Raw genomic sequence first — 25,001 nt, 5'->3', positions numbered from 1 at the left:
GATTTAAAAGCATATCTCATGATGATGGTAGAGGACATCAAGAAGGACTTTAATAACTCACTTAAAGAAATACAGGAGAACACTGCTAAACAAGTAGAAGACATTAAAGAGGAAGCACAAAAATCCCTTAAAGAATTGCAGGAAAACAAAACCAAACAGGTGATGGAATTGAATAAAACCATCCAAGACCTAAAAAGGGAAGTAGACACAATAAAGAAAACCCAAAGTGAGGCAACGCTGGAGATAGAAAACCTAGGAAAGAAATCTGGAACAATAGATGCAAGCATCAGCAACAGAATACAAGACATGGAAGAGAGAATCTCAGGTGCAGAAGATTCCATAGAGAACATCGGCACAACAATCAAAGAAAATGGAAAATGCAAAAAGATCGTAACTCAAAACATCCAGGAAATCCGGGACACAATGAGAAGACCAAACCAACGGATAATAGGAGTGGATGAGAATGAAGATTTTCAACTCAAAGGACCAGCAAACATCTTCAACAAAATTATAGAAGAAAACTTCCCAAATCTAAAGAAAGAGATGCCCATGAACATACAAGAAGCCTACAGAACTCCAAATAGACTGGACCAGAAAAGAAATACCTACCGACACATAATAATCAGAACAACAAATGCACTAAATAAAGATAGAATACTAAAAGCAGTAAGAGAAAAAGGTCAAGTAACATATAAAGGCAAGCCTATCAGAATTACACCAGATTTTTCACCAGAGACTATGAAAGCCAGAAGATCCTGGACAGATGTTATACAGGCACTAAAAGAACACAAATTCCAGCCCAGGCTACTATACCCAGCCAAACTCTCAATTAACATAGATGGAGAAACCAAAGTATTCCACGACAAAACCAAATTCACACATTATCTCTCCAGGAATCCAGCCCTTCAAAGGATAATAACAGAAAAAACCCAATACAAGGACAGGAACCACGCCCTAGAAACAACAAGAAGGTAATCCCTCAACAAACCCAAAAGAGGACAGCCACAAGAACAGAATGCCCACTTTAACAACAAAAATAACAGGAAGCAACAATTACTTTTCCTTAATATCTCTTAATATCAATGGACTCAACTCCCCAATAAAAAGACATAGACTAACAAACTGGCTACACAAACAAGACCCAACATTTTGCTGCTTACAGGAAACTCATCTCAGAGAAAAAGATAGAACTAACTCAGAATGAAAGGCTGGAAAACAATTTTCCAAGCAAATGGTATGAAGAAACAAGCTGGAGTAGCCATTCTAATATCTGATAAGATTGACTTCCAACCCAAAGTCATCAAAAAAGACAGGGAGGGACACTTCATACTCATCAAAGGTAAAATCCTCCAAGAGGAACTATCAATTCTGAATATTTATGCTCCAAATACAAAGGCAGCCACATTCATTAAAGAAACTTTAGTAAAGCTCAAAGCACACATTGCACCTCACACAATAATAGTGGGAGACTTCAACACAACACTTTCACCAATAGACAGATCATGGAAACAGAAACTAAACAGGGACACAGTGAAACTAACAGAAGTTATGAATCAAATGGATCTGGCAGATATCTACAGAACATTCTATCCTAAAACAAAAGGATATACCTTCTTCTCAGCACCTCATAGTACCTTCTCCAAAATTGACCACATAATTGGTCACAAAACAGGCCTCAACAGATACAAAAATATTGAAATTGTCCCATGCATCCTATCAGATCACCATGGACTAAGGCTGATCATCAATAACAAAATAAATAATAGAAAGCCAACATTCACGAGGAAACTGAACAACACTCTTCTCAATGATACCTTGGTCAAGGAAAAAATAAAGAAAGAAATTGAGGACTTTTTAGAGTTTAATGAAAATGAAGCCACAACATACCCAAACTTATGGGACGCAATGAAAGCATTTCTAAGAGGAAAACTCATAGCTCTGAGTGCCTCCAAAAAGAAACTAGAAAGAGCACACATTAGCAGCTTGACAACACACCTAAAAGCACTAGAACAAAAGGAAGCAAATTCACCCAAGAGGAGTAGATGGCAGGAAATAATCAAACTCAGGGGCGAAATCAACCAAGTGGAAACAAGAAGAACTATTCAAAGAATCAACCAATCAAGGAGCTGGTTCTTTGAGAAAATCAACAAGATAGATAAACCCTTAGCCAGACTCACTAGAGGGCACAGGGAAAGCATTCTAATTAACAAAATCAGAAATGAAAAAGGAGACATAACAACAGATCCTGAAGACATCCAAAACACCATCAGATCCTTCTACAAAAGGCTATACTCAACAAAACTGGAAAACCTGGATGAAATGGAGATGTTTCTAGACAGATACCAGGTACCAAATTGAATCAAGATCAGGCTAATGATCTAAACAGCCCTATATCCCCCAAAGAAATAGAAGCAGTCATTTAGTTTCCCAACCAAAAAAAGCCCAGGACCAGATGGGTTTAGTGCAGAGTTCTATCAGACCTTCAAAGAAGATCTAATCCCAGTTCTTCACGAACTATTCCACAAAATAGAAACAGAAGGTACTCTACCCAACTCATTCTATGAAGCCACAATTACTCTGATACCTAAACCACAAAAAGACCCAACAAAGATAGAAAATTTCAGACCAATATCCCTTATGAATATTGATGCAAAAAGGCCCATACCTAAACATGATAAAAGCAATCTACAGCAAACCAGTAGCCAACATCAAAGTAAATGGTGAGAAGCTTGAAGCAATCCCACTAAAATCATTTACTAGACAAGGCTGCCCACTTTCTCCATACCTATTCAACACTGTACTTGAAGTCCTAGCCAGAGCAATTCGACAACAAAAGGAGATCAAAGAGATACAAATTGGAAAAGATGAAGTTAAAATATCACTTTTTGCAGATGATATGATAGTATATATAAGTGACCCTAAAAATTCCACCAGAGAACTCCTAAACCTTATAAACAACTTCGGTGAAGTAGCTGGATATAAAATTAACTCAAACAAATCAATGGCCTTTCTCTACACAAAGAATAAACAGGCTAAAAAAGAAATTAGAGAAACAACACCCTTCTCAATAGTCACAAATAATATAAAATATCTTGGCGTGACTCTAACTAAGGAAGTGAAAGATCTGTATAATAAAAACTTCAAGTCTCTGAAGAAAGAAATTATAGAAGATCTCAGAAGATGGAAAGATCTCCCATGCTCATGGATTGGCAGGATCAACATTGTAAAAATGGCTATCTTGCCAAAAGCAATCTACAGATTCAATGCAATCCCCATCAAAATTCCAAATCAATTCTTCAAGGAATTAGAAAGCGCAATCTGCAAATTCATCTGGAATAACAAAAAACCTAGGATAGCAAAAACTCTTCTCAAGGATAAAAGAACCTCTGGTGGAATCACCATGCCAACCTAAAGCTTTACTACAGAGCAATTGTGATAAAAAAAAACTGCGTGGTACTGGTATAGTGACAGACAAGAAGACAAATGGAATAGAATTGAAGACCCAGAAATGAACCCACACACCTATGATCACTTGATCTTCGACAAGGGAGCTAAAACCATCCAGTGGAAGAAAGACAGCATTTTCAACAAATGGTGCTGGCACAACTGGTTGTTATCATGTAGAAGAATGCGAATCGATCCATTCCTATCTCCTTGTACTAAGGCCAAGTCTAAGTGGATCAAGGAACTTCACATAAAACCAGAGACACTGAAACTTATAGAGGAGAAAGTGGGGAAAAGCCTTGAAGATATGGGCACAGGGGAAAAATTCTTGAATAGAACAGCAATGGCTTGTGCTGTAAGATCGAGAATTGACAAGTGGGACCTCATGAAACTGCAAAGCTTCTGCAAGGCAAAAGACACCATCAATAAGACAAAAAAAAAAAAAAAAAAAAAAAAAACACCAACAGAAGATCGGGAAAGGATCTTTACCTATCCTAAATCAGATAAGGGACTAATATCCAATATATATAAAGAACTCAAGAAGGTGGACTCCAGAAAATCAAATAACCCCATTAAAAAATGGGGTTCAGAACTGAACATAGAATTCTCACCTGAGGAATACCGAATGGCAGAGAAGCACCTGAAAAAATGTTCAACATCCTTAATCATCAGGGAAATGCAAATCAAAACAACCCTGAGATTCCACCTCACACCAGTCAGAATGGCTAAGATCAAAAATTCAGGTGACAGCAGATGCTGGCGAGGATGTGGAGAAAGAGGAACACTCCTCCATTGTTGGTGGGATTGCAAGCTTGTACAACCACTCTGGAAATCAGTCTGGCGGTTCCTCAGAAAATTGGACATAGTACTACCAGAGGATCCAGCAATACCTCTCCTGGGCATATATCCAGAAGATGTCCCAACAGGTAAGAAGGACACATGCTCTACTATGTTCATACCAGCCTTATTTATAATAGCCAGAAGCTGGAAAGAACCCAGATGCCCCTCAACAGAGGAATGGATACAGAAATTATGGTACATTTACACAATGGAGTACTACTCAGTTATTAAAAAGAATGAATTTATGAAATTCCTAGCCAAATGGATGGACCTGGAGGGCATCATCTTGAGTGAGGTAACACAATCACAAAGGAACTCACACAATATGTATTCACTGATAAGTGGATATTAGCCCAAAACTTAGGATACCCAAGATATAAGATACAATTTGATAAACGCATGAAACTCAAAAAGAATGAAGACCAAAGTGTGGACACTATGCCCCTTCTTAGAATTGGGAACAAAACACCCATGGAAGGAGTTACAGAGACAAAGTTTGGAGCTGTGATGAAAGGATGGACCATCTAGAGACGGCCATATCCAGGCATCCATCCCATAATCAGCTTCCAAACGCTGACACCATTGCATACACTAGCAAGATTTTGCTGAAAGGACCCAGATATAGCTGTCTCTTGTGAGACTATGCCGGGGCCTAGCAAACACAGAAGTGGATGCTCACAGTCAGCTATTGGATGGATCACAGGGCTCCCAATGGAGAAGCTAGAGAAAGTACCCAAGGAGTTAAAGGGATCTGCAGCCCTATAGGGGGAACAACATGATGAACTAACCAGTACCCCAGAGCTCTTGTCTCTAGCTGCATATGTATCGAAAGATGGCCTAGTCAGCCATCACTGGAAGGAGAGGCCCATTGGACTTGCAAACTTTATATGCCCCAATACAGGGGAATGCCAGGGCCAAAAGAATGGGAATGGGTGGGTAGGGAAGTGGGGGGAGTATGGGGGACTTTTGGGAAAGCATTGGAAATGTCATTTAGGAAAATACGTAATAAAAAAATATTAAAAATTTTAAAAAAAGAAAAAAAAGAAAATATCTAATAAAAAATTTGAAAAGGAAAAGAAAAAAAAAAAGAAGTGCAGAAGCTCAAGGTCATCTTCACTTATGTTGAGTACTTGAGAAGTTGGAGGCCAGCCATTGTCTCAAAAAGAAGGAGGAGGGGGAAAAGAAGAAGCGTTGGCATTCCTCCAAAGATTTATTAGGATAGGACATAAATAAATGAGGGAACACACCTCTGATAAGCATGCAGCCAAAGATAAGGCCAGAGATCATTAGGAAGAAAGCCATGTTGCCTGGGAAATAACTTAGTCAAGCCTGTATTCACTAGACCCAAAATTCCAAAAACAGTTCTATCACTTGCCTCTCATGCAGAGAACTGGGCTGGCAAAGATTTAAGAGATGCAGGGTATGGAAGATAAAGAAAATATAAGAAGTCCTGTGCTCATCATGTGACATTAATAAGGAGAAACAAATGAGCTGATCCAGGTAGCAAGAGGTGGGTGGCTAACTCAGTTCTAAGGTTCTTCCGAATGGAATGAGTCATCAGGCAGAAAAGGGACAGATAAGCAACTTCAGAAGCAGGATAGATGAGGGCTCAAGGGGAGCCCTGTCTCTAAGGCTAGATAATTACCATAGATACCTCCAAGGGTAGACCAAGAAAGGAATGCAAAAGAAAATTCTGGAGCATAACTGCTCTCCATGGACATACAATGTAGACATACACATAGAGACACACATCACATAGAAACATACATATGTACCACATGCACAAATATGCACACAGAGTCATAGACACATCACACACAAGAGACATATACACCACACAATGAGCACACATCATATACATACTTACACAAAACGCACACACATACAGAGAGAGAGAGAGAGAGAGAGAGAAATGAGCAGGGAAACTTGATCAAAAGTAAAGAAGCTGAAGCTGGAGAGACCCAGGTTTGGTTTCATTGCCCATACTGAAAGGCTTACAACTACCTGTAAGTCCAGATCCAGGAGATCCAGAAACCTGTACAAAAGTAGCACATATTCACACTACTTACATGAGTAATTTTTATACACAAATAAAAATTAGTCTAAGGAAGGGAGGGAGGGAGGAAGGGAGGGAGGGAGGGAGGGAGGGAGGGAGGGAGGGAGGGAGGGAGGGAGGGAGGGAGGAAGGAAGGAAGGAAGGAAGGAAGGAAGGAAGGAAGGAAGGAAGGAAGGAAGGAAGGAAGGAAGGAAAAACAGACTGCAGATTTGTCCTGTAGGCCATGGGTGCTGACTATGTTCTGAGTCACTGTTAAAGTGCAACTTTTGGGTGCCAAAAAGGAAGAAAGAGTCCTCAGAGGAATCCTGTCAACTTTTGATGATTTATTATACTTTTATAGAACTTTAGAAGTTTTGTGAAGTTGGTTTTACTATATTAAGGGCAAATTCTGTCACATAGTCAAACTCAGCCCACCATCTGTTGTTATAAAGTTTTATTGGCTCACAATTATGTTTACATAAAGCTCGTGTTGCCATCCTGAATTAGTAAACTGCACAAACATGAGTACCTGTTCCAGACCTGTAGCACCCTGGTGAAAGGTGAGTGTTCAGCTCTCAGGAGGCTCTCTGGCAGCTTAGAAGCAGCTGTAATGTCACTGAGTGTCAGCTCACAGTGTTCCCTCTGGTAGCTTACCTACAACATCAGATTTTCTCCTGGATGCTTACTATATCTGCACCTCTCATAAACCCCCACAGCTGCTGGTGTAGAAAGGAGGCACAGAAGAAAGATTTAAGTGATGCATTCCCAGAGTGGGGGAATTTCTCTCTAAAGTAGAATGAGTCTTGTCCTGTGAGAAAGGACAGAAAGGCAAGCAGCCTACCACCCAGCTTGAAGGACACAGCTGAAAATCCTGCCACAGATATGATGAAAGACCACATAGGAAAGATGGTTAAATGAGTAAAGCACGTGCAGCAAAGCCCAATGACCTGAGTTCAATTCACAGAACCCACAGTAGAAGGAACAAGCTGACTCTCAAAATTTGTCCTCTGATTTCCTCAAGCAGGCTCTGGCATGGCCACACACGCCCCTACCCCTCCACATACAATAAATAAATTTAATTTTTAAAAAATGTAAGTGATAAAAGAAATAAAGTATTCTAAACTGGCATTACTATTTATCTCCCTGGGAAGACTGCATCAAAGATTTGAACTCTAATAACATAGCATCTGATGAGGGACGCTTTGGATAACTTGAGAAACTTGGAAAGTTCCTGCCCAGTATTGTGTACCAACTTTCAACAAATTAAAGCATTCCAAGCTGGAAGGAAATTTCTTAAGACTCAGAAAGTTCTAAAGGGAGACACTGTAAGGCTCAGGAAGTCAACCACTCACAAGTCTCAGGAAGTCCCTGAAACTTCTGGGATTCACAGGGCCTTGTCTTCCCTAAGATTAAACAGGCAGAAGGACTACTGAGGAGACTCTGACTGGGAAAGCTGCCTGCAACGTCCTTCAGAGAGCTCCAGGGTTCCAGCTTTCATGTTCCAGCTTTCATGTTGAGAGATAGGCTTTTGGTGATGTACCAGCCACTTGAGTCATCTCTGTGCCTATAAGTAAGCCCACGTCTATACATAAGTAACCACCAATAAAAAGTCATTGGCTCATCACCACTTAGACTTTGGTAATATTCTTAGTTTGGTCTGTCATTTGGTCTCTACTTGGAGTGAGTAGACATTTGTTCACATCTCCCCCAGAATCGCACCATATAACATCAAGACCTGGAATCCTTACCTCATCACCATATCGGCGATAGCTCACTTCATATAACACAATCAGACCATTAGGTTCCTTTGGCTCTTGCCACATTAAGTGTACAACATTGTTCTCAAAGATTTCATGGGTCACAGGGCCAACGATGTCATCTGCCTTAGCTATAAAAAGCAAGTAAAGGGTCAAATATAACTCTTGAATCAAATTCTATTGCAGCCACCAACATCTAAAAAGACCTGGTTAAAGCTGGCTATGTAATTTTCTTCCACAGAAAATGTAAAACTCATGGAGTAAGAAGATACCTCAGTCAATAAAACCTGAGTTCAATCCTTAGAATCCACACAAAAGAGCTGAAACATAGTGTTCTAAGAATCTCAATGTAGAAAAGACAGAGACAAGCAGATCCCTCAAATTCACTGCCCAGCTAGTCAGACCTAATCAAGTACTCAGCCCTTGAGAGATCTTGCCTCAAAAAACCAAAAGTAAATGGAACCTCAAAAAAGGTGCCCAAGGTTAATTTTTGGCTTCAACATAAACAGGCACATACATGAACACATACAGAGAAATTATTAGGATATGGTGTGTAATGGTTCATGTTAATTTCTAATCAGACAGGATCTAGAATCAAGTGAGATGGGAACCTGAGCTTGCCTGTGGGGGATATTCTTAATTATGCTAAATAGGTTGGGAAGGCCCACTTTAGGTAGCACCATTCCCTATACAGGATCGTAGACTGTACAAATGGAGAAAGGGGGCTGAATGAATTTGCTGTTCTTTCCTTCTGACTGTAGATGTGATGGTATCACCTACTTCAAGCTCCTTCTACACTGACTTCCCAGTCACAGTGAAATGTATCTTGAACAGTGAGCTAAAATAAACCCTTCCTCCTTTAAATTGATTATTTAGAGGATTTTTATCACAATAATAAGAACAGAAACTAAGACATTAGGAGATACTTGAGTAGGCATGAGGACTCCTTAAACCTAGGAGTTCAATGCCAACATTGGTAACAAAGCATACCCATTTTAAAACAAAAACAATAAATGAGAACATGTTTAAGAACACATCTTCACTGTGTAGTAGGGAGACAGCTAGTCTGTGGCCAGTTGCCTCTCCAACCTTGTAAAGCACAAGCCCACCTTCAGGCATGGTCCGGGCACTGACGTAGGCAGCCACACTGCACCTCTCATCTGGGGAATCTTGATTGCATGCCTGCAGCTCAATGCGGTACCCAGTGAAGTGTCTCAGGCCAGAAATGACAAGTGACTCCTTGTTCACCACTTTCTCATATGGCCTGTGCTCCTCCTGGCTTGTGGGCACAATGGTGGAGGAGGTGTTGGGGAACTCTGGAAGTGTGAGCGTGGTGGCTGTCACATTCCCCACCTCTTCAAGGGATCTTCGCTTTCGGGATGGCCTGTAAGAAGAAAGCATGTGTGGGGGTCATAACATCACCATCTTTAAATAAAATGACACTGGAGAAAGCAATGCTTAATTAATTAAAGAGAAAGAGACAGGGTGGAGGAGAGGTACAGGGGACACAAATTGATTTCCACACAGATGCCCTTCTCAGAGATATTGACAATGATGACACACCCATTCTCTGGGTGTTCTTGGCTACAAGGCTACCCCAAATCCTCTCACTATGCTTAATTAAAGGATTCCGATTTTCTGAAGCAAGGGTGATTAGGAACGGAGTTAATAAGATTTGGAAAGCACACAAAAGTATAGCTATCTGGAGCTCGGCAGAAGGGTACAATCCATAGTCACACAGAATCAATCTGTGTGAGGATGGTGTGTGCACGTGTGCATGCATTACAGATGCATGTGTTTATATTGATATGTGCATATTCCAAAGGACAACCTGGGGTGTTGTTCCTCAAGGGCTGTCCATCTTTGTTCCTTAACATAGTGCCTCTCATTGGCCTACAACTCATTGAATAGGCTGACTGACCTGTCATCTAAACCCAGGGAACCACCTAGCTTCACTTCCCCAGCACTCCAATTACAAACACGAGTCACCATGTTGGGCCTTTTCTTTAAAAAGATCTGTCTTACTTTTAAGAATTTGTATATGTGCATGTGTATATGTATGTGAGTGCAAATACCCTCAGAGTCCAGAAGAGGGCACCAGATCCCTTGGAGCTAGAGTTGCGGGCAGATTGTGGATGCTGGAAATTGAATTCAGGTCCTCTGCAAGTGCAGTGAGCATTTTTAATCACTGAGCAACTTCCCCAGTCTCCAGAGTTTTTTTTTTTACTTAGCTCCTCATAAGCATGAGGACGCACATTTCACTAAGTGAGTCATTATCCCAGACCCCACATTGTCATTCAAACATGCATTGTGCATAGAGGGCACTGTGGAACTTGAGAGACAAAGCACCTATTCTATGTAATAAAATCTTACCACTGGGGTTATAGCAAGAAAAAGAAATACCTGTCCAGTTGGCAGATGGCCCCTGCCCCTAAAAGGTACATAACAAATAAACACGGAGAGATGACACATAAAGAACTGAAAAGAGAAAGGATGTAGTGAAATGTAGTCTTCCTAACTCCCACGGTCCACTCCACGGCTCCCTCGGCACAATTCCTTTTGCTTATAAAATGTGGGACTGTGATGATGATCCAGCCAGCTGCATGCTGTACTTGTTAGGTGGGAAACAGTCACTGAGTACTTCTCTTAAAGCATGCACTTAAAAGAGCTTCCTGAACATCCAGAGGACCTGAGGTAGTTTTCCAGCACCCATATTAGGCTACTCACAAACGCTCCACAGGATCCAACACCTTCTTCTGGCTTCTGTAGGCACCTACACACATGGCACATGCTCACACAGATAGGCAGAAAGAAAAATATAAACTCTTTTTAAAAGTCTTAAGAAGAACAAGATCTCTGGTTTGGTTTTGTTTGGATTATCCTCAGTTAACATTAGGATTTTCTCCTCTTGACTGCAAATGGTGTGCTCCTGAAAATGAAAACTTATTTTCTTCATATGAGTATTGTAATTTATATCATTTCCACCAACTCCTCCCTTGTCACCTACTCCCTCTCAATACCTTTCCTTCCTTAATTATTATTGATACAAACACTATATATATATATATATATATAATGTACATGTGTCTAGGGCTGACAACCTAAGACTGCATACCTATCAGGGGGCTCATATCAGTTAAAGCATGATCTATTTTTCAGTTAATCATTTTCCTACTTTTCAAATAAGAATATCCCTTGGGTACAGCTCAATAATACAGTACATACATGTTTACCTTGCCTGAGACCTGAGGTTTGATCAAAAAAGGGAAAAAAAATTCCTAGTTTTTTCTCACCACAAATAGTTTTGATTATTCTATATCTTACTATTTCCCAAAGTAGATTCGCCAGAAGAAACTATTGTCAACCTGAAAGGACTCCGAAGCTTCAGAAACTTCATATGTCTGACAAACTGAATATAATATTAACTTATAATCTCTGGAATAACCTTAGCATAACCTAAGCTGAGGGTTAAAAGTTGGTGTTTGTTTTTTCCAAATTATATAACCTGAAAGATTAAAAATATGGAACCAGACTGTGGAGTTCTCAGCTCTCAATGGGACAACTAAATCATACTCCTCCCACAAAGGCCCAGGGAACATCATGGGAGAGGAGGTGGGGAGTGTAAGGCCTGAAAGGTGGGGAGAAGTACTGTGAATAGCCAGCCTCCAGACATGACATGGCTGCGGCACTCATAAACTCACAGCAGCTACTGCTGCCTAGACCTGACCTGTACAGGATCAAGCTGGTCAAACACAGCATGAACAGAGGAAGGGCACAGAGCTTAGCTGAGGAGCTACCAACAGGGGAAAGAGTTACCTTTCTTTTTGAGGGTGTGGCTCCTGGCATCCACACCCCTGCCGATATCCCCACACTCGTGGGCAGATGGACTTTTCTATTTGGACAACTCAGTGGATTATGTAAATGGGTTAATAAAAGAAGAGATTTGGGGAGCAGATGTGGTGGGATGAGTCTGGAGGTGTTGAAGGGTTGTAGGAGGTGATATAATCAAAGTACATCATGCAAAAGAATGAAATTCTCAAAGAATAAATGCAAATATATAAACAAAATCATAGTATCCCTAGACTGCACACCTTGTAGCTCTTTACAGTGCTTCAGGAAGCTCTGTTTGCCTCCTGGGTTCTGTGTAATTCTCCAGAAAAAAATCACTTCCTGTCCTCATCATACTTTCTCATGACTTCCCAGTCTCCTTCCTGGTTGCAAACCTTACATTGTTCCTGAGAGATTAAAACTATGGATCTAGAGTCATTCAGACATTTGGTTTTGGTTGCTTCTTTTTCTCTGTTTGCTGTTTGGAAACAGTCTCACTCTGTAGCCCAGGTTTTGCAGCAAATCACAATGTAGCCTGTGCCAGCCTTGAACTCCCAGCAATCCTTCTACCTCAGCCTCTTATTTAAGATATTTGGATATAAAGCCACAAATTAAAGCCTGTGGCTATTATCCTTTTAGCCCTCATTTTTGTACAATGGCCTTCTTAACTGAAAAAGAAAACAGCTTAGTAAGTCTCAGTTGGATCCATTTTAGTGGGATTGAGATAATTTCTGTACAGCCAAAAATGAATCTGATAAAAATAAGAAGGATACTCAAACCTCACAACTAACACTGAAGAATTCATATCTGAGCATCTGAAGACTATGTGGACTCATCATGCATGCCACGGGCAGAGAGTTTGTTTTATTGAAGTTTTTATTTTATTTTGAATGTTTATTGTTATGATTATTATTTATATGTATTTTTCACTTGCAGCTAGTACTCTTAAACTATCTCTGATCCCTTACATTTTTAAAATTGAAGATCTGCAGTAACTTTGCTTTGTGCAAGCCTACAAGCTGCATGTTGGCATTTTCTAGCAAAAAGGAAAAGTTTTTATTTTATTTATGTAGTGTTGAAAACTAAACTTGACTTTTGCAGTGTTGGATAGTGAGTTCTATCTTATTTTAAAGTATTTTAATTTTGCAGTGCTGGATTCCAAACGCTTACTCTCTTGCATTCATTGTTTTGTTTTGTTTCTGTACTCTCTTGCATTCACAGTTTTGTTTTGTTTCTGCAGAGCTGTGGGCTCAGCCACTCCTCTACTCTCATTTCACCTCATGTCTGCAGGGCAGGGCTCTGAATCTATTACTTACTTAATTGCAGCATCAGATATTGAACTCGGTTTTTACTTTTTATTTTACTTCATTGATAAGGCGCTCAAAGCCTGTCACATGCTACCCAAGCAATGCACTAAAACTCTCAGCTCAATAAAGTATTTTAAATAAATCTAATAGATTAAGATTTATTTAAAAGATATCTGTAATTACACACTAACTGCAGTACAATGTGAATATAACTTTTTAAAAATTTATTTTATTTTGACTTCAGGGCCTGCATATGTGTACAGTGCCCACAGAGCCCAAAAGAAGGCGGAAGATTCCTTGAATCTTAATTTACGGGTGGTCATGAAGCAAGTACTAGGAACTGAATCCCAATCCTCTACATGGGCATTACGTTCTTTTAGTCACTGAGACATCTCTCCAGCCCCAGCATAACCAAACCAATGCTTTTGTGTGACTTACTTACATACTACATTGGCTTGACTGCTTTAGCCATAAGATCTCTAAGGTATGACTGCATCTCAAGAGCTTCTATCAAAATAATATAAGGAGAAATGGCTCGGTGGTTAGAAGCACTGTCTGCTCTTGTAGAGATAGTTTAGTTTCCAGCAACTACCTGGCATCACAACTCTTCATAACTCCAGTCCCAGAGAATCCAGTGCTTCTTCTGGCATCTGCTGGCACCAGACATGTACATTGTACATAGACATACATATGAGCACAGAATCCAAACACTTTAAAATAAAAATAAGTAAATCCCTAAACACGATATTAAATTTAAAAACTACTGTGTTAATGAATGACTCCTAAGAAAGAGTATCAATGAAACTCTCTCAACTTCCTTCATAAACATGACTTCATTATCCAACAATTTCATATTAAACCAGTAGTGTTAACAAGAGGATGCCTCCATCACTTCTTTGGAAGGCTGTGATGTCCCTGCTATGGAGTGAGCAGAGTTCAGCATGCTACCGTACACAGAATGTTCCTCTCATCACTGAGTAATCTAGCCCCAAATATCAACTTAGGATAAGATGAGAAATCCAGCTTAGAATGAAGGCCAAAAAACTCTAGACCTTCAATGACAACAGATTTTATTTCAGTTGGCCACTAGAGGTCAGATTAGGCCTGGCAATAGGTAGAGATATAGATGATAGATAGATAGATAGATAGATAGATAGATAGATAGATAGATAGATAGATAGATGACTAATGAAAGAGAGAGAGAAAGAGATAAGACAGACACGATAGATTATAGATTACATTAATCTATTACTATAGATAGATTATAGATTAGATAGATGATAGATTACATTAATAGATATAGATTATAGATTAGATAGGATGATAGATTAGATTAGATTAATAGATGATACATAGATAGATAAATTATAAATTAGATTAATAGATGATAGATAGATAGATAGATAGATAGATAGATAGACGGACAGACAGACAGACAGACATGGACACATTAGGAATTGCCTGGTACTGTGAACATGGTCAAACCCTCAGCTAGAAAAGCCATAGGGCACAGGTGATGCTGCTTTTCTGAATAGTCATGTTGTCAAACAGCCTTCTATGTGTTTGTGTTTCTATCCCTAGATCTGTGCTGCTCTCAGCCTTGATCAGAGAAGCTTCTCATTGCAGTGAGTCCTAATGGATGCAGAGACTCATTGCAGTTCAGGCTGCTGAGAGTAAGTGACTGGGAGTGCTCAGCAGTAGATGGGATATTATATCAACCCCACCCCCAAGTGTCTGCTGTGAAAAACCCATGAGAGTCAAAGGGTAGGAAATACTCTCCTCTGACATAACATGGCTACTGAGCTCACAAACAGACCTGAACAAAATCAAGCCAAGTAAAAATTCCAACATAGGAGAAGGAGGGCAATCCCTCTCTGAGGAGCTATTGGCAGCTAATGCCTGCTTGGGAAGGAGAGTCACTTTCCTGTGAAGTTGTGACCAGAGATAGGTTGCACATATAGCAATGAATGGCTACAAATGGGTAGTACTGATTGGATCAGTGGATTATCCTTCAAAGCAGCCCCTACCTGTCTCGTTTGTCTAGTTTCTTGTTCCAATATGAGCTAATAATGTAATAGCGTTTCATCTCTCTGTCTGCTTCTGCATTGCCTCCCTTGGTGGCCTTCCTAAGACTGAAGAGATATGGTCCCTCAGTCTCCTGCAGAAATTTGGCAACACTGTATTCCTTTGATCTGCCACATTTTCTTGTCATATTGCTTTGTCTAAAGACCCAGAGAAATGGTCATTAAGAATGATGAGATTGGGTTTAATAACAAGTAGGATTCCCTACCCCCTGAAGCTAGATCATCAAGCCTCAGGCATGGGTCTGTGTTCACACCCAGTTACTTGTACACAGATATTTCGTGAGCAGATGCATGGAGGGGAAATGACCCACTGAGGAAGGACCTAGGAACTGTGTGCCCTTGATCACATATTGTAGGAAGAGTGTGTTAGTCAAAAATTTCCCCCACATTCATGCCCAGATTCCATTTCCCAGTGAAGGTGTTTAATTGGAGAATTTATGAAGCATCCAGTCTCAAGAGATGTGTTTATCACATGCAAAAAAAATAAATAAAAAGCCCCATAAATCCCTAATATTTTGGACTTAGCAACCCCCCTCCCACTGATTAAATGGCCACAGGGGCCACATAGATGTCGCACAGCTGAGTCATACCTACTGTCCTCGGCACCATTGCCTGAAGAGGTTTTTCTGTGAAAACAAAATTCATCACTTTGAGGAAAGACAGAATTTCAACTTAGGACCCATTTGACTCTGACACCCTTGAGGGTGTTCCCTCCAAAAAAATAAAATAAAAAAATACTGCTGTGTCTGGGATGTAGGTTGACTTTGTTTTCCCCCAAGTTTCATCTACTGGAGATTTGGTCCTTGGAGTGGTAATAAGAGGCAATAGGCCCTTTAAGAGGCAGGGCCTAGCAGAAGCTCACTACTGGCTCCTCCCCAGTCAACACAGCTTCCTGTCTCACAATATAATACCTCTCCTACTTTGATATCATCTCCCTTGATATATCATCACTAAAGCTGCACAGATCCAAAACTGTAAGCTACATCAATCTTTTTTTTCATAATGCAACAACTCTTAGGTAATTCATTGTAGTAACAGAAAGGAGACTAATACAAGTCCTACCCATCATTGATCAGAAGAAAAGAACTACACCTTTTCTGAAATTGAAGGGAATCCGGAGAAAGAAAGGAAAAGTGAGAGAAAACTACTTCACATGATGCTATTACCATAGATGTCAAATACGACTACACCTAGTCATAAAATACTCAGCCATTTATCATGTAAGTCTCTACTGTTTAGAGTGTGTGTGTGTGTGTGTGTGTGTGTGTGTGTGTCGCGAGCGCGAGGGAAAACTTTGTTTAGTACAAACAGAGACTTTGTAGGATTCTTTTCGGGTTTTTTGTTTTGTCTTGGTTTTGTTTGTTTGTTTGTTTGTTTGTTTGTTTTTTCGAGACAGGGTTCTCTGTATAGCCCTGGCTGTCCTGGAACTCATTCTGTTGACCAGGCTGGCCTCGAACCCAGAAATCCGCCTGCCCCTGCCTCCCAAGTGCTGGGATTAAAGGTGTGCACCACCACTGCCTGGCACTTTCTAGGGTTTTGATGTGCTCAGAAAATGAAAATTTGCATCTGATTTAGGAGGTGGGTGGGCAGACAAGAAATCTAATGAAGAACTTGAGGGAAGGAGACAAAGATGGAAAAAATATAAAATCCCTTAGTAGCAGGCATATTCAAATCTCATGTTCTTGGAAACACCTGGGAGATTCTGGAAGTCATGTCTGAGAAGAGGCACTACTAGAATTGAGCAGTTGGGGACCAAGAAGGTCAGCATCCTACGAGTACCAGGATGGGTCCCACCTCAGAGGAGTAACTTGAATCCAAGCACAAAACACCACTGTTGAGAAGCCCTGAGTAAGTCTTTCAGGCTTACAACCTTAGAACACAAAGAACAATTACACAGTACGCCTGTGGGATCCAGGAGATCTGCATTCTTGCGTTCAACCAACTATGGATCAAAATTATCTGTAGACCTGTCAGGCAAGATAGGCCACTGATGAAACGGTAGCATGACCATTATAAGAGGTAACAACTGCCCTCAGGGACAGGAGGCCTGCTCCATGGGAGAGAATTCATGTGTGACCCTGTTCAAAAGCCCAGTTCAGGAAGTTACATGCACTAATGGAGAGCCTACAATTGTTTTGCTAAACAAACGTGTTGTCAAACTGCCCTTGACGTGTTTATGTTTATGCATGTAGATTACTGCTCTTCTCAACCCTGGTCAGAGAAATTTCTTTTTATACTGGGCAGAGAGTCATAGCTGATCAAAGTGCTGAGAATGAGTGACTGTTGGGTGTCCAGTCCTAAATGGAAATTTTCTATCAACGCCACTACCGTGGCTCAGGAAACAAACGCACGTAAGGACCAGAGGATGGGAGCGTGCTATGGAATGCTGTCTTCAGGACATGACATGGTCATTGCACTTATGAACTCAATATAGTGCTGGCAACCTGAACAAAACCTGCATGAGATCAAGCCAGAACCACTTGACATTCCAGCAAGTAGAGCTAACTGGTTCAATGAATCATAAGAAGGAAGAAGAGGAGGACAAGAACAACAAGAAAGAGGCAGACATGTTGATGGGAGTATAAGGGAGAAGCTGAGAGTCGATATGCTAAAGACCCTTTGTGTATGTGTATGAAATTGTCAAAGAATGACTCTAGAAAGTTGTGTCATACTGAACATGTACAGGGTTTTTCTTGTCATGTTGCTCATGTTACACAATGTGGTGTAAAAAATATTATATAACATGATCATTGTCTGAAGATGTTATAAGTTATCTGAAGGTGATTGAATGTGATTAAGACATCTATTTAAGAGACTTGAGAATCTGTGGGGTATCCTGGATCCAATCCACTCGAGACCCCAAAGGTCAACTGTGCTATGTCCATTGTACAGATAAGAACACTGGGGCAGAGAGCAGTACAGTAACTTGTTCAAACCAGTACATATAAGAGTAGAGAGCCAAGACAGACAGTTTCCAGGGTCCCTGATGCCCAGAGTTCTGACATTCTGTAAGACACATACATGGGATGGGAACTAAACCCAGGCATGCCGACTTGTTTTCAGTTCAAATCAGGCACGGGAAAAAGAAGAAACTCACAACCCACAGGCATATTTATATACACGAGCACACATATGTACAGAAACATGTGATCTATTGGTGTATTTGTGTGTGTGCATACATGTGTATACATATCCATAGGTGTATTTCTGTGTGTGTATACACATGTGTTTGTGCATCTGTGACTCACAGACATATTTTTGTGTGTTTGTACCCATGTACAAGTGCACATGTGACCAACAGGCATTATTTGTGTGTGTGCACGTGTGTGTGTGTGTGTGTACACAAATACACCTGTGGGTCACATGTGTACTTACGTGTGAACATATGTGTGTAAGTGCACATGTGTGATCAGGTAGACATGAATGTAAAGCCAGAGGACAGAGTTGGCTATGGTTTCTCAGATGCTGTCCACCTTGTCCTTATGGGCCCAGATGTTACTAGTTAGACCAGTCTGGGTAACAGAAAGGCCCAGGAATACTGTGTCTGCCTCCCCAGTAATGGGAATATAAGCACACACCTGGCTTTTTATGTGGGTTCTGGGCACCAAACTCAGGCCCTTGTGCCCTTTGTCCTAAAAAGGCCAAATACTTTCCTAAGTGGGCCCTCTTCCCAACAACAAACAAGACTGTTTTCCCCCTCCAACCATAAGCACACAATTGAGCTCAGGCTCCAGCCACCTCCCCACTTACACAGTCTCCTGAGTTCATTCCCTAAGAAGTCATGGCACCAAGCTAACAGACAGAAAGAGAGCTGGCCCGTGCAAAGCTCTGACCTGGGGACAAAAACCACGTTGTGCAGGTAATCCTCGAAGGTCTTCCTGAATGAAGACTCCTCCAGCTCCTTCAGGATCTGAGAGTCAGTCTTAGGGCATGAGCAGCACTCACTGGCCGAGTCGTCATACTCACTCTGATTGTGCTTCTGAGAATCATCAGACTCAAAAGGTGGGGACCAGGTCCGTGAAGGGAGCTTCAGCCCTAAGGGAGAAGCAGAATGTGGGCTCAAGTCTCCTGCAGAACACACACACACACATAACACAAAGCACATTCCAACATACACATATACACACCACACACACACATACAACATACACACATACACATGACATAAAGTGCACTCCAATATACATACACCATACACACACACACAGCACCACAGTGCTTTCTCAGTAAGGTGGAACAGATGTACAAATCCTAGTTCAAGTTGTGTGTGTGTGTGTGTGTGTGTGTGTGTGTGGTGTATGCACACACACATATTTAGGCCAGAGGTCATTCTTGGGTATCATTTCTTAGGCCACAGGCATGTCTCCTCATTGGAGGTTCTAAGCAAGCACTCTATCACAATTCATGTCTCCAGACCCCATTTTTTGAGACAGGGCTTCAGTATGTTCTCCAGTTGGCAATGAACTCACTCCCCACCCTAGACTGGCCTGGACTCTCTCTCTTCCTTCCTCCCCTTCCCAAAGAGTCAAATTACAGTGTTACAATACCAGGAGCTCCAAAGTTGCTCTGTGTGTTTGTGTGCATTCTGTGTGTATGTTTGTGTTACCTGTATCTATGTATAATTGACTAAATGACATCAAGTGTCTCCTACAGTCATTTCTTTGTTTATTATTATTGTTAATATTATTATTAAATTAATTTTATGAAGGAGGGAAACAAGTCATAGTGCACATGTTGATGTCAGAGGATAACTTTCTGAAATCTACTTTCTCTACCATGTGGGTTTTAGTGATTAAAGTTAATCAGTAAGGTTTGGCAGCAAATGCCTTTACCCACTGATAGATCTTGCCAGTCCTCCATCTCAGTCATTGAGAAAGAGTTTCTCACTAAACTTGGACCTCACAAGTTGCTAGGCCAGCTGGCCAGCATGCTCCAGAGATCTGCCTGTCTCTGCCTCCCCAGTGTGATGGTTACAAATGCATGCTGACAAAACCAGCTTTTCTCTACATGGACGTTGGGGATCCAAACTCAGGTCATTCTGTTTGTACAGCAGACATTTTACCCAGTATCATTTCCTTAGCTCCAAACTCACCACAATTAAAAATAGACTCAAATTGTGATACAAATAGAAAGATACTACTGGTTATTTATTATATGTATTGTCAAAATTATGATTAAATAAACATAACATAAAATGGTACCATTGAAATCATGTGTGGGTATATAGTTAGTGGCGTCTATTTACAGTGTGGCACCATCATTGCCCCTACCCATTTCCAGAACTCTCATCTAAACCGAAGCTCTGTCCTCATTCAACACTGGCATTCCATTTCCTCCAAAGGTGGCCTCCACACTCTGCTTTTGTCCACATAAGTTCAACTATTATTAGGCCTCCTTAGAACAAGCTCTGTGGACTGGTGAAGTGGTCCAGTAGGTAAAGTGACTGGCATGCAAGCATGAGGACCTGAGTTCAAACCCTGGTAACCCACATGAAAACCAAACATAATAACACACATCTTAGTCCTCAGGACTGGGAAGTAGAGACAGGAGGATCCCTGGAACTCATTGGCCAGCCAGGTTAGACAAATTAGGGAGCTTAAAAAAAAAAGTCCTACCTCAAAAAACAAGGATCCACAGAGCAAGACACCTGTTATCAACCTCAAATAAAGTCCTTCATATGCTTCCAGAAGAGTGTGGAACTGTGTGTAACATTTAAGAAGATATGCACTCACCTCCTTAAATGTGTCTCAGTCAGACTCCAAGCACACGACCAGAAATGTGTATGCATTTATACACAATCAAGTGCAAATAAATTCTGTAATATTCACATATCACCATTTTTTTAAAACACCCTTGTGGTTATTCATGGATGTAAGGTGATTTTGTTTTTGTTTTCAGACAAGGTCTCATATACCTTAGAAAGGACTCAAACTTGCTATGTGGGTAGGGATAACATTAAATGCCCAACCTCCTGCTTCCACCTTCCAAATGCTGCAGTAGCAGGACTGAACCCCCTGCACTGGGTCTATATGGTGCTGGGAATGGAGCCCAGGGCTTCCTGAATACTAGGAAGCTTTCTAAGCTATATCCTCAGCCTCTGCAATCTCGAATTTCCACCTACAGAATGAAAGTTGGCTGCAGTAACCCTGGCACAGTGGAGAGTGTCACCCTAACACTCCATCGGCAGAGACAGGATGATCAGGGTCATCCTCGGGGTACATCTTGAGTTTAAGGCCAACCTGGGCCATGTGAAACTTTGTTTACAAACAACAGCACAATCAAACTTTTTTAAGTTGCTGGTTTTTTAAACAAAACAAACCAAAAAGTATAGCTTTGGCTAGTTGGTGGTTTCCTATACTCAAATTCAGAGCCAACAAGTCAGAGCTGAGCCCAGGACTGGACTTGCTCCCAAACTATATAAAGTATGCAAGGAGATAAACCTAGCTGGTGATCCCGGGCCCAGGCAGGAATGATGTCACAGGCATACATATAGCACATGATCTTAGAGTTGGGACTGTTCCCAGGAGTCATCTGTCCTCTGCCTCTCTCTACAAAAGGAGACAGACTACTTGCTGCTGTGACTTAGCCAAAACCAGATACCAGGCCAGGGGTGGATCCAAGGACAGACCTCAGCCACACCTCTCCAGCAGCCCCCTTGGCCTGCTTCTACAAGGTCACAGGCTAAGGATATTGCTAACCAAAAACAAATCAAAGACAGAATCCAGAATCCATCAACTAAAAGAACAGCACATTTTCACCTTCTCTGATTTGATGGTGGGTTGTAAGTTTTTTGTTCTGTTTTAATAAATTGTGTGTGTGTGTGTGTGTGTGTGTGTGTCTGTGTGTGTGTCTGTGTGTGTGTCTGTGTGTCTGTGTCTGTGTTTGTGCACTGTGGAGATGGTGAGTGAAGTTCCATGTGCAATGTCAAAAGATGTGTACGTGCACTGTGGAGATGGTAGATATGGATCCATGTGCAATGTCTAACAGTATGTGTGTGCTCTGAGGAGATGGCTCAGGCACTAAAGTGCAGGCAAGCATGAGGACCTGAGTTTTGGATCCCCAGGACCCATGTGAAAAGCTGGTTGTGTGAGATATACTTGTAATACCAGCAATGGGGAGTTGGAGACAGGAGGATTCTTGAGGGTCACTCACTAGCCAAACTGGTCTGCTGGGTAAGTCTGAGCTATAAGATACCCTGTGTCAAACAAAAATAAAAATAGAAACCTACAAGGTGAGGGCTGGGCTGTAGCTCAGAGGTAGAGTATCTCCTAGTATGCATGAGGCACTGGCTTCAAAGCACAGAAATGATTTTTTTTTTAAGTAGGGGGTAGTAGGATGGCTCAGCAGATAAAAGAGCTTGCCTCCTTGCCTGACCCTGGGACCCACATGGCTGACAAGAAAACAGACTCCTGTAAGCTGTCTTCTGACCTCCATAGACATGTCATGGCATATGTGTGCCCATACACAGAGACTAGGAAAATAAATAAATGAATAAAAATACTTGTAATTTAAAAAAAATGGGTTGACTGTGTAACTCTGTTGTAGAGTGTCAACACCCATACAGCCCTGGGTTTGAATCCCGCAACTGCATAAACTACGAGTTGTGGTATAGTGCTGTAATCCCACACTTAGGAGGTAGAAGCAGGAGGTGCAAGAAACCCATTATCTTCTTCAGCTCCATAGTGAGTTTAAGCCCAGCTTGGTCTTCATGAGACTGTCTCAAAACCAAGCAAAAAAATTTAAAAACAAAACACACAGCATTTTTGGACATACCCAAGTTATTCTCTGACCTCTACATATATATGTATACACAAGCCTACACACCCATACACATCTATACACAGTACATGCATGTGCACACACATACACACACATATAAAGTATCTTATGTGAGACAGAATGGAGTGTGTGCTTGTGTGCACATGTATGTGTGTGCACACATTTACACATGCATGTATACATTCTGGGAAACAGGAAAAGAGACCTGTGTCTCCATAACAGAATCAAGGTACAGTGAACCCCATTCCAGTGGCCTGCACTCACCTTTGAGACAATAATCCAGCTCAAACAGCTCGCTGTCCTCTGCCTGCCTCTCCCAGTACACCAGGTAGTGTGTGATGTTGCCATTGGGGTCAGAGGGGGGCTTCCACTTTAAGATAATCTGAGATGAGGAATTAGAAACTGATATGGGATCCAGGGGGACAGAAGGATCTGGAAAGGAGAAGAGAAACAGATTTACCATGAGGGAGAGTATGTAAGTTGTTGGGTGTACCTCACCAGGGAGGAGTGTCCCAAGTGACGCCACAATTGTTTGATACAGCATTATGTAACATCAGAGAAAGTAGTGACAGGTAAAATGCTTGCCCAGCCCAGAAAGGCATGGCCAGGTTAGTGCCCATTCACACTGTGGATTATGTGACCACCACTTATTCATTTACCCCATAGACTTGGGTTCTGAGAGATGCCAAAGCTCTTGCTGTCTGGGGCAATAGGAAGATGTTCCTGGGGCCAAAAGAGAATCGAGGGAAGAAATTAATTGGGGTATAGCAAAATCAAGCCCAGTCACTGAGAGCACTTGAAACCATCAAACTTGTTTTGTTTGTTTGTTTGTTTGTTTGTTTGTTTGTTTGTTTTTGAGACAGATTCTCATGTGGCCCAGGCTAGCCTCAAACTTGATAATGTAGCCAAGGATGAGCTTGTGAGTGCTGATCCTCCTGAGTGCTGGATGACGTGCACCACCATAGTTGGTTTATGTAGTTCTGAGGGACTTGGGGGATTTAGCCTAGGGATTCATATATGCTAGGTAAGCACTCTACCAACCAAGTCACATCCCCAAGCCCCAGATGGTGATATTCAGCTGTCATGCAACATCCTTCAAAATGTACCCTAAAATCTTCCTCTGAAGAACAGTGGTACCTGTGGCTAGGGAGATGGCACAAGGACAGGTCATATCCCCAATACCCACATAAACACCAGACAGCAATGGCTGTAAAGCCTACCTATAAATCCAGCACCAAAAGACAGAGGATCAGCAACCTCCAGGTTTATTGAGAGACATGGCCACAATATATAATGTGGAAAACAACTAGAGAGGACCCTAATGTCAACCTCTGACATGTGTCACATTCAAATATGATTCACACATGCAAACACACACATACCTACACACATGTATGCACACACACACACAAGCAGGAACACACAAATGCACGTACTCAAACAGTGGAGACTGAAGGAGTTGGGAGGTCAAGAAATTCTCAAAGCAGAAAGCAAAAAGTGTGCAAATACCAGAAAGGCAAAAGATTGTGGAAATTAAACTTGGTCTAGATACAAGATGAGAGTGGAGATGGTGAAGAACCCAGGACAGTGGATGAAGTTAGGATTCTATCCTTTGTGAGGATGTTGCTAACTCTCTGAGTGTTGACATTTGGGGCAGATAACTCTGTCCACCACCCCACTCCCCAGCTATGACCAACAAAAATGTCTCTAGACATTTCCAGGCATCCTACCTCCATTGGGAGGGACAGAATTATCCCTATTTGAGAATTTCTAAGCTAAGGAGTTAGTATTTACATAACTAGGTGGCCATGAGACACTATAGTCATAAAGAAGAAAGGAAAAATGAGAAAAGGGAGACAAATGTGAAAATAAAACAAGGCCACACCATGAGGAAGTTGGGAGATGCTCACATAAAATCAGTCTATGT

At 41.3% G+C, this 25,001-nt stretch overlaps 1 protein-coding gene across 3 annotated transcripts in view; it reads right to left on the bottom strand.

The window, feature by feature from the left end:
• The window catches only part of Insr (insulin receptor), a 148,992-nt gene that overhangs the window by 20,236 nt on the left and 103,755 nt on the right, over nucleotides 1-25,001 (bottom strand). For 2 of the 3 annotated variants that reach the window (XM_021170871.3, XM_021170872.3), the window contains exons 9-13: nucleotides 23,339-23,506; nucleotides 19,129-19,330; nucleotides 15,886-15,921; nucleotides 9,186-9,460; nucleotides 8,068-8,207 (exon numbers count right to left, since the gene is read on the bottom strand). In XM_021170871.3, coding sequence (XP_021026530.1) covers nucleotides 8,068-8,207; nucleotides 9,186-9,460; nucleotides 15,886-15,921; nucleotides 19,129-19,330; nucleotides 23,339-23,506 — 821 coding nt within the window. The remainder of the gene's footprint in view (nucleotides 1-8,067; nucleotides 8,208-9,185; nucleotides 9,461-15,885; nucleotides 15,922-19,128; nucleotides 19,331-23,338; nucleotides 23,507-25,001) is intronic. The other variant, XM_021170873.3, reaches the window with a different exon arrangement.

The sequence above is a fragment of the Mus caroli genome, unplaced genomic scaffold (assembly GCF_978045245.1).
Source record: "Mus caroli unplaced genomic scaffold, Mus_caroli_1 scaffold_10, whole genome shotgun sequence".
Lineage (NCBI taxonomy): Eukaryota > Metazoa > Chordata > Mammalia > Rodentia > Muridae > Mus > Mus caroli.
This window is presented reverse-complemented; position numbering and strand designations above follow the sequence as displayed.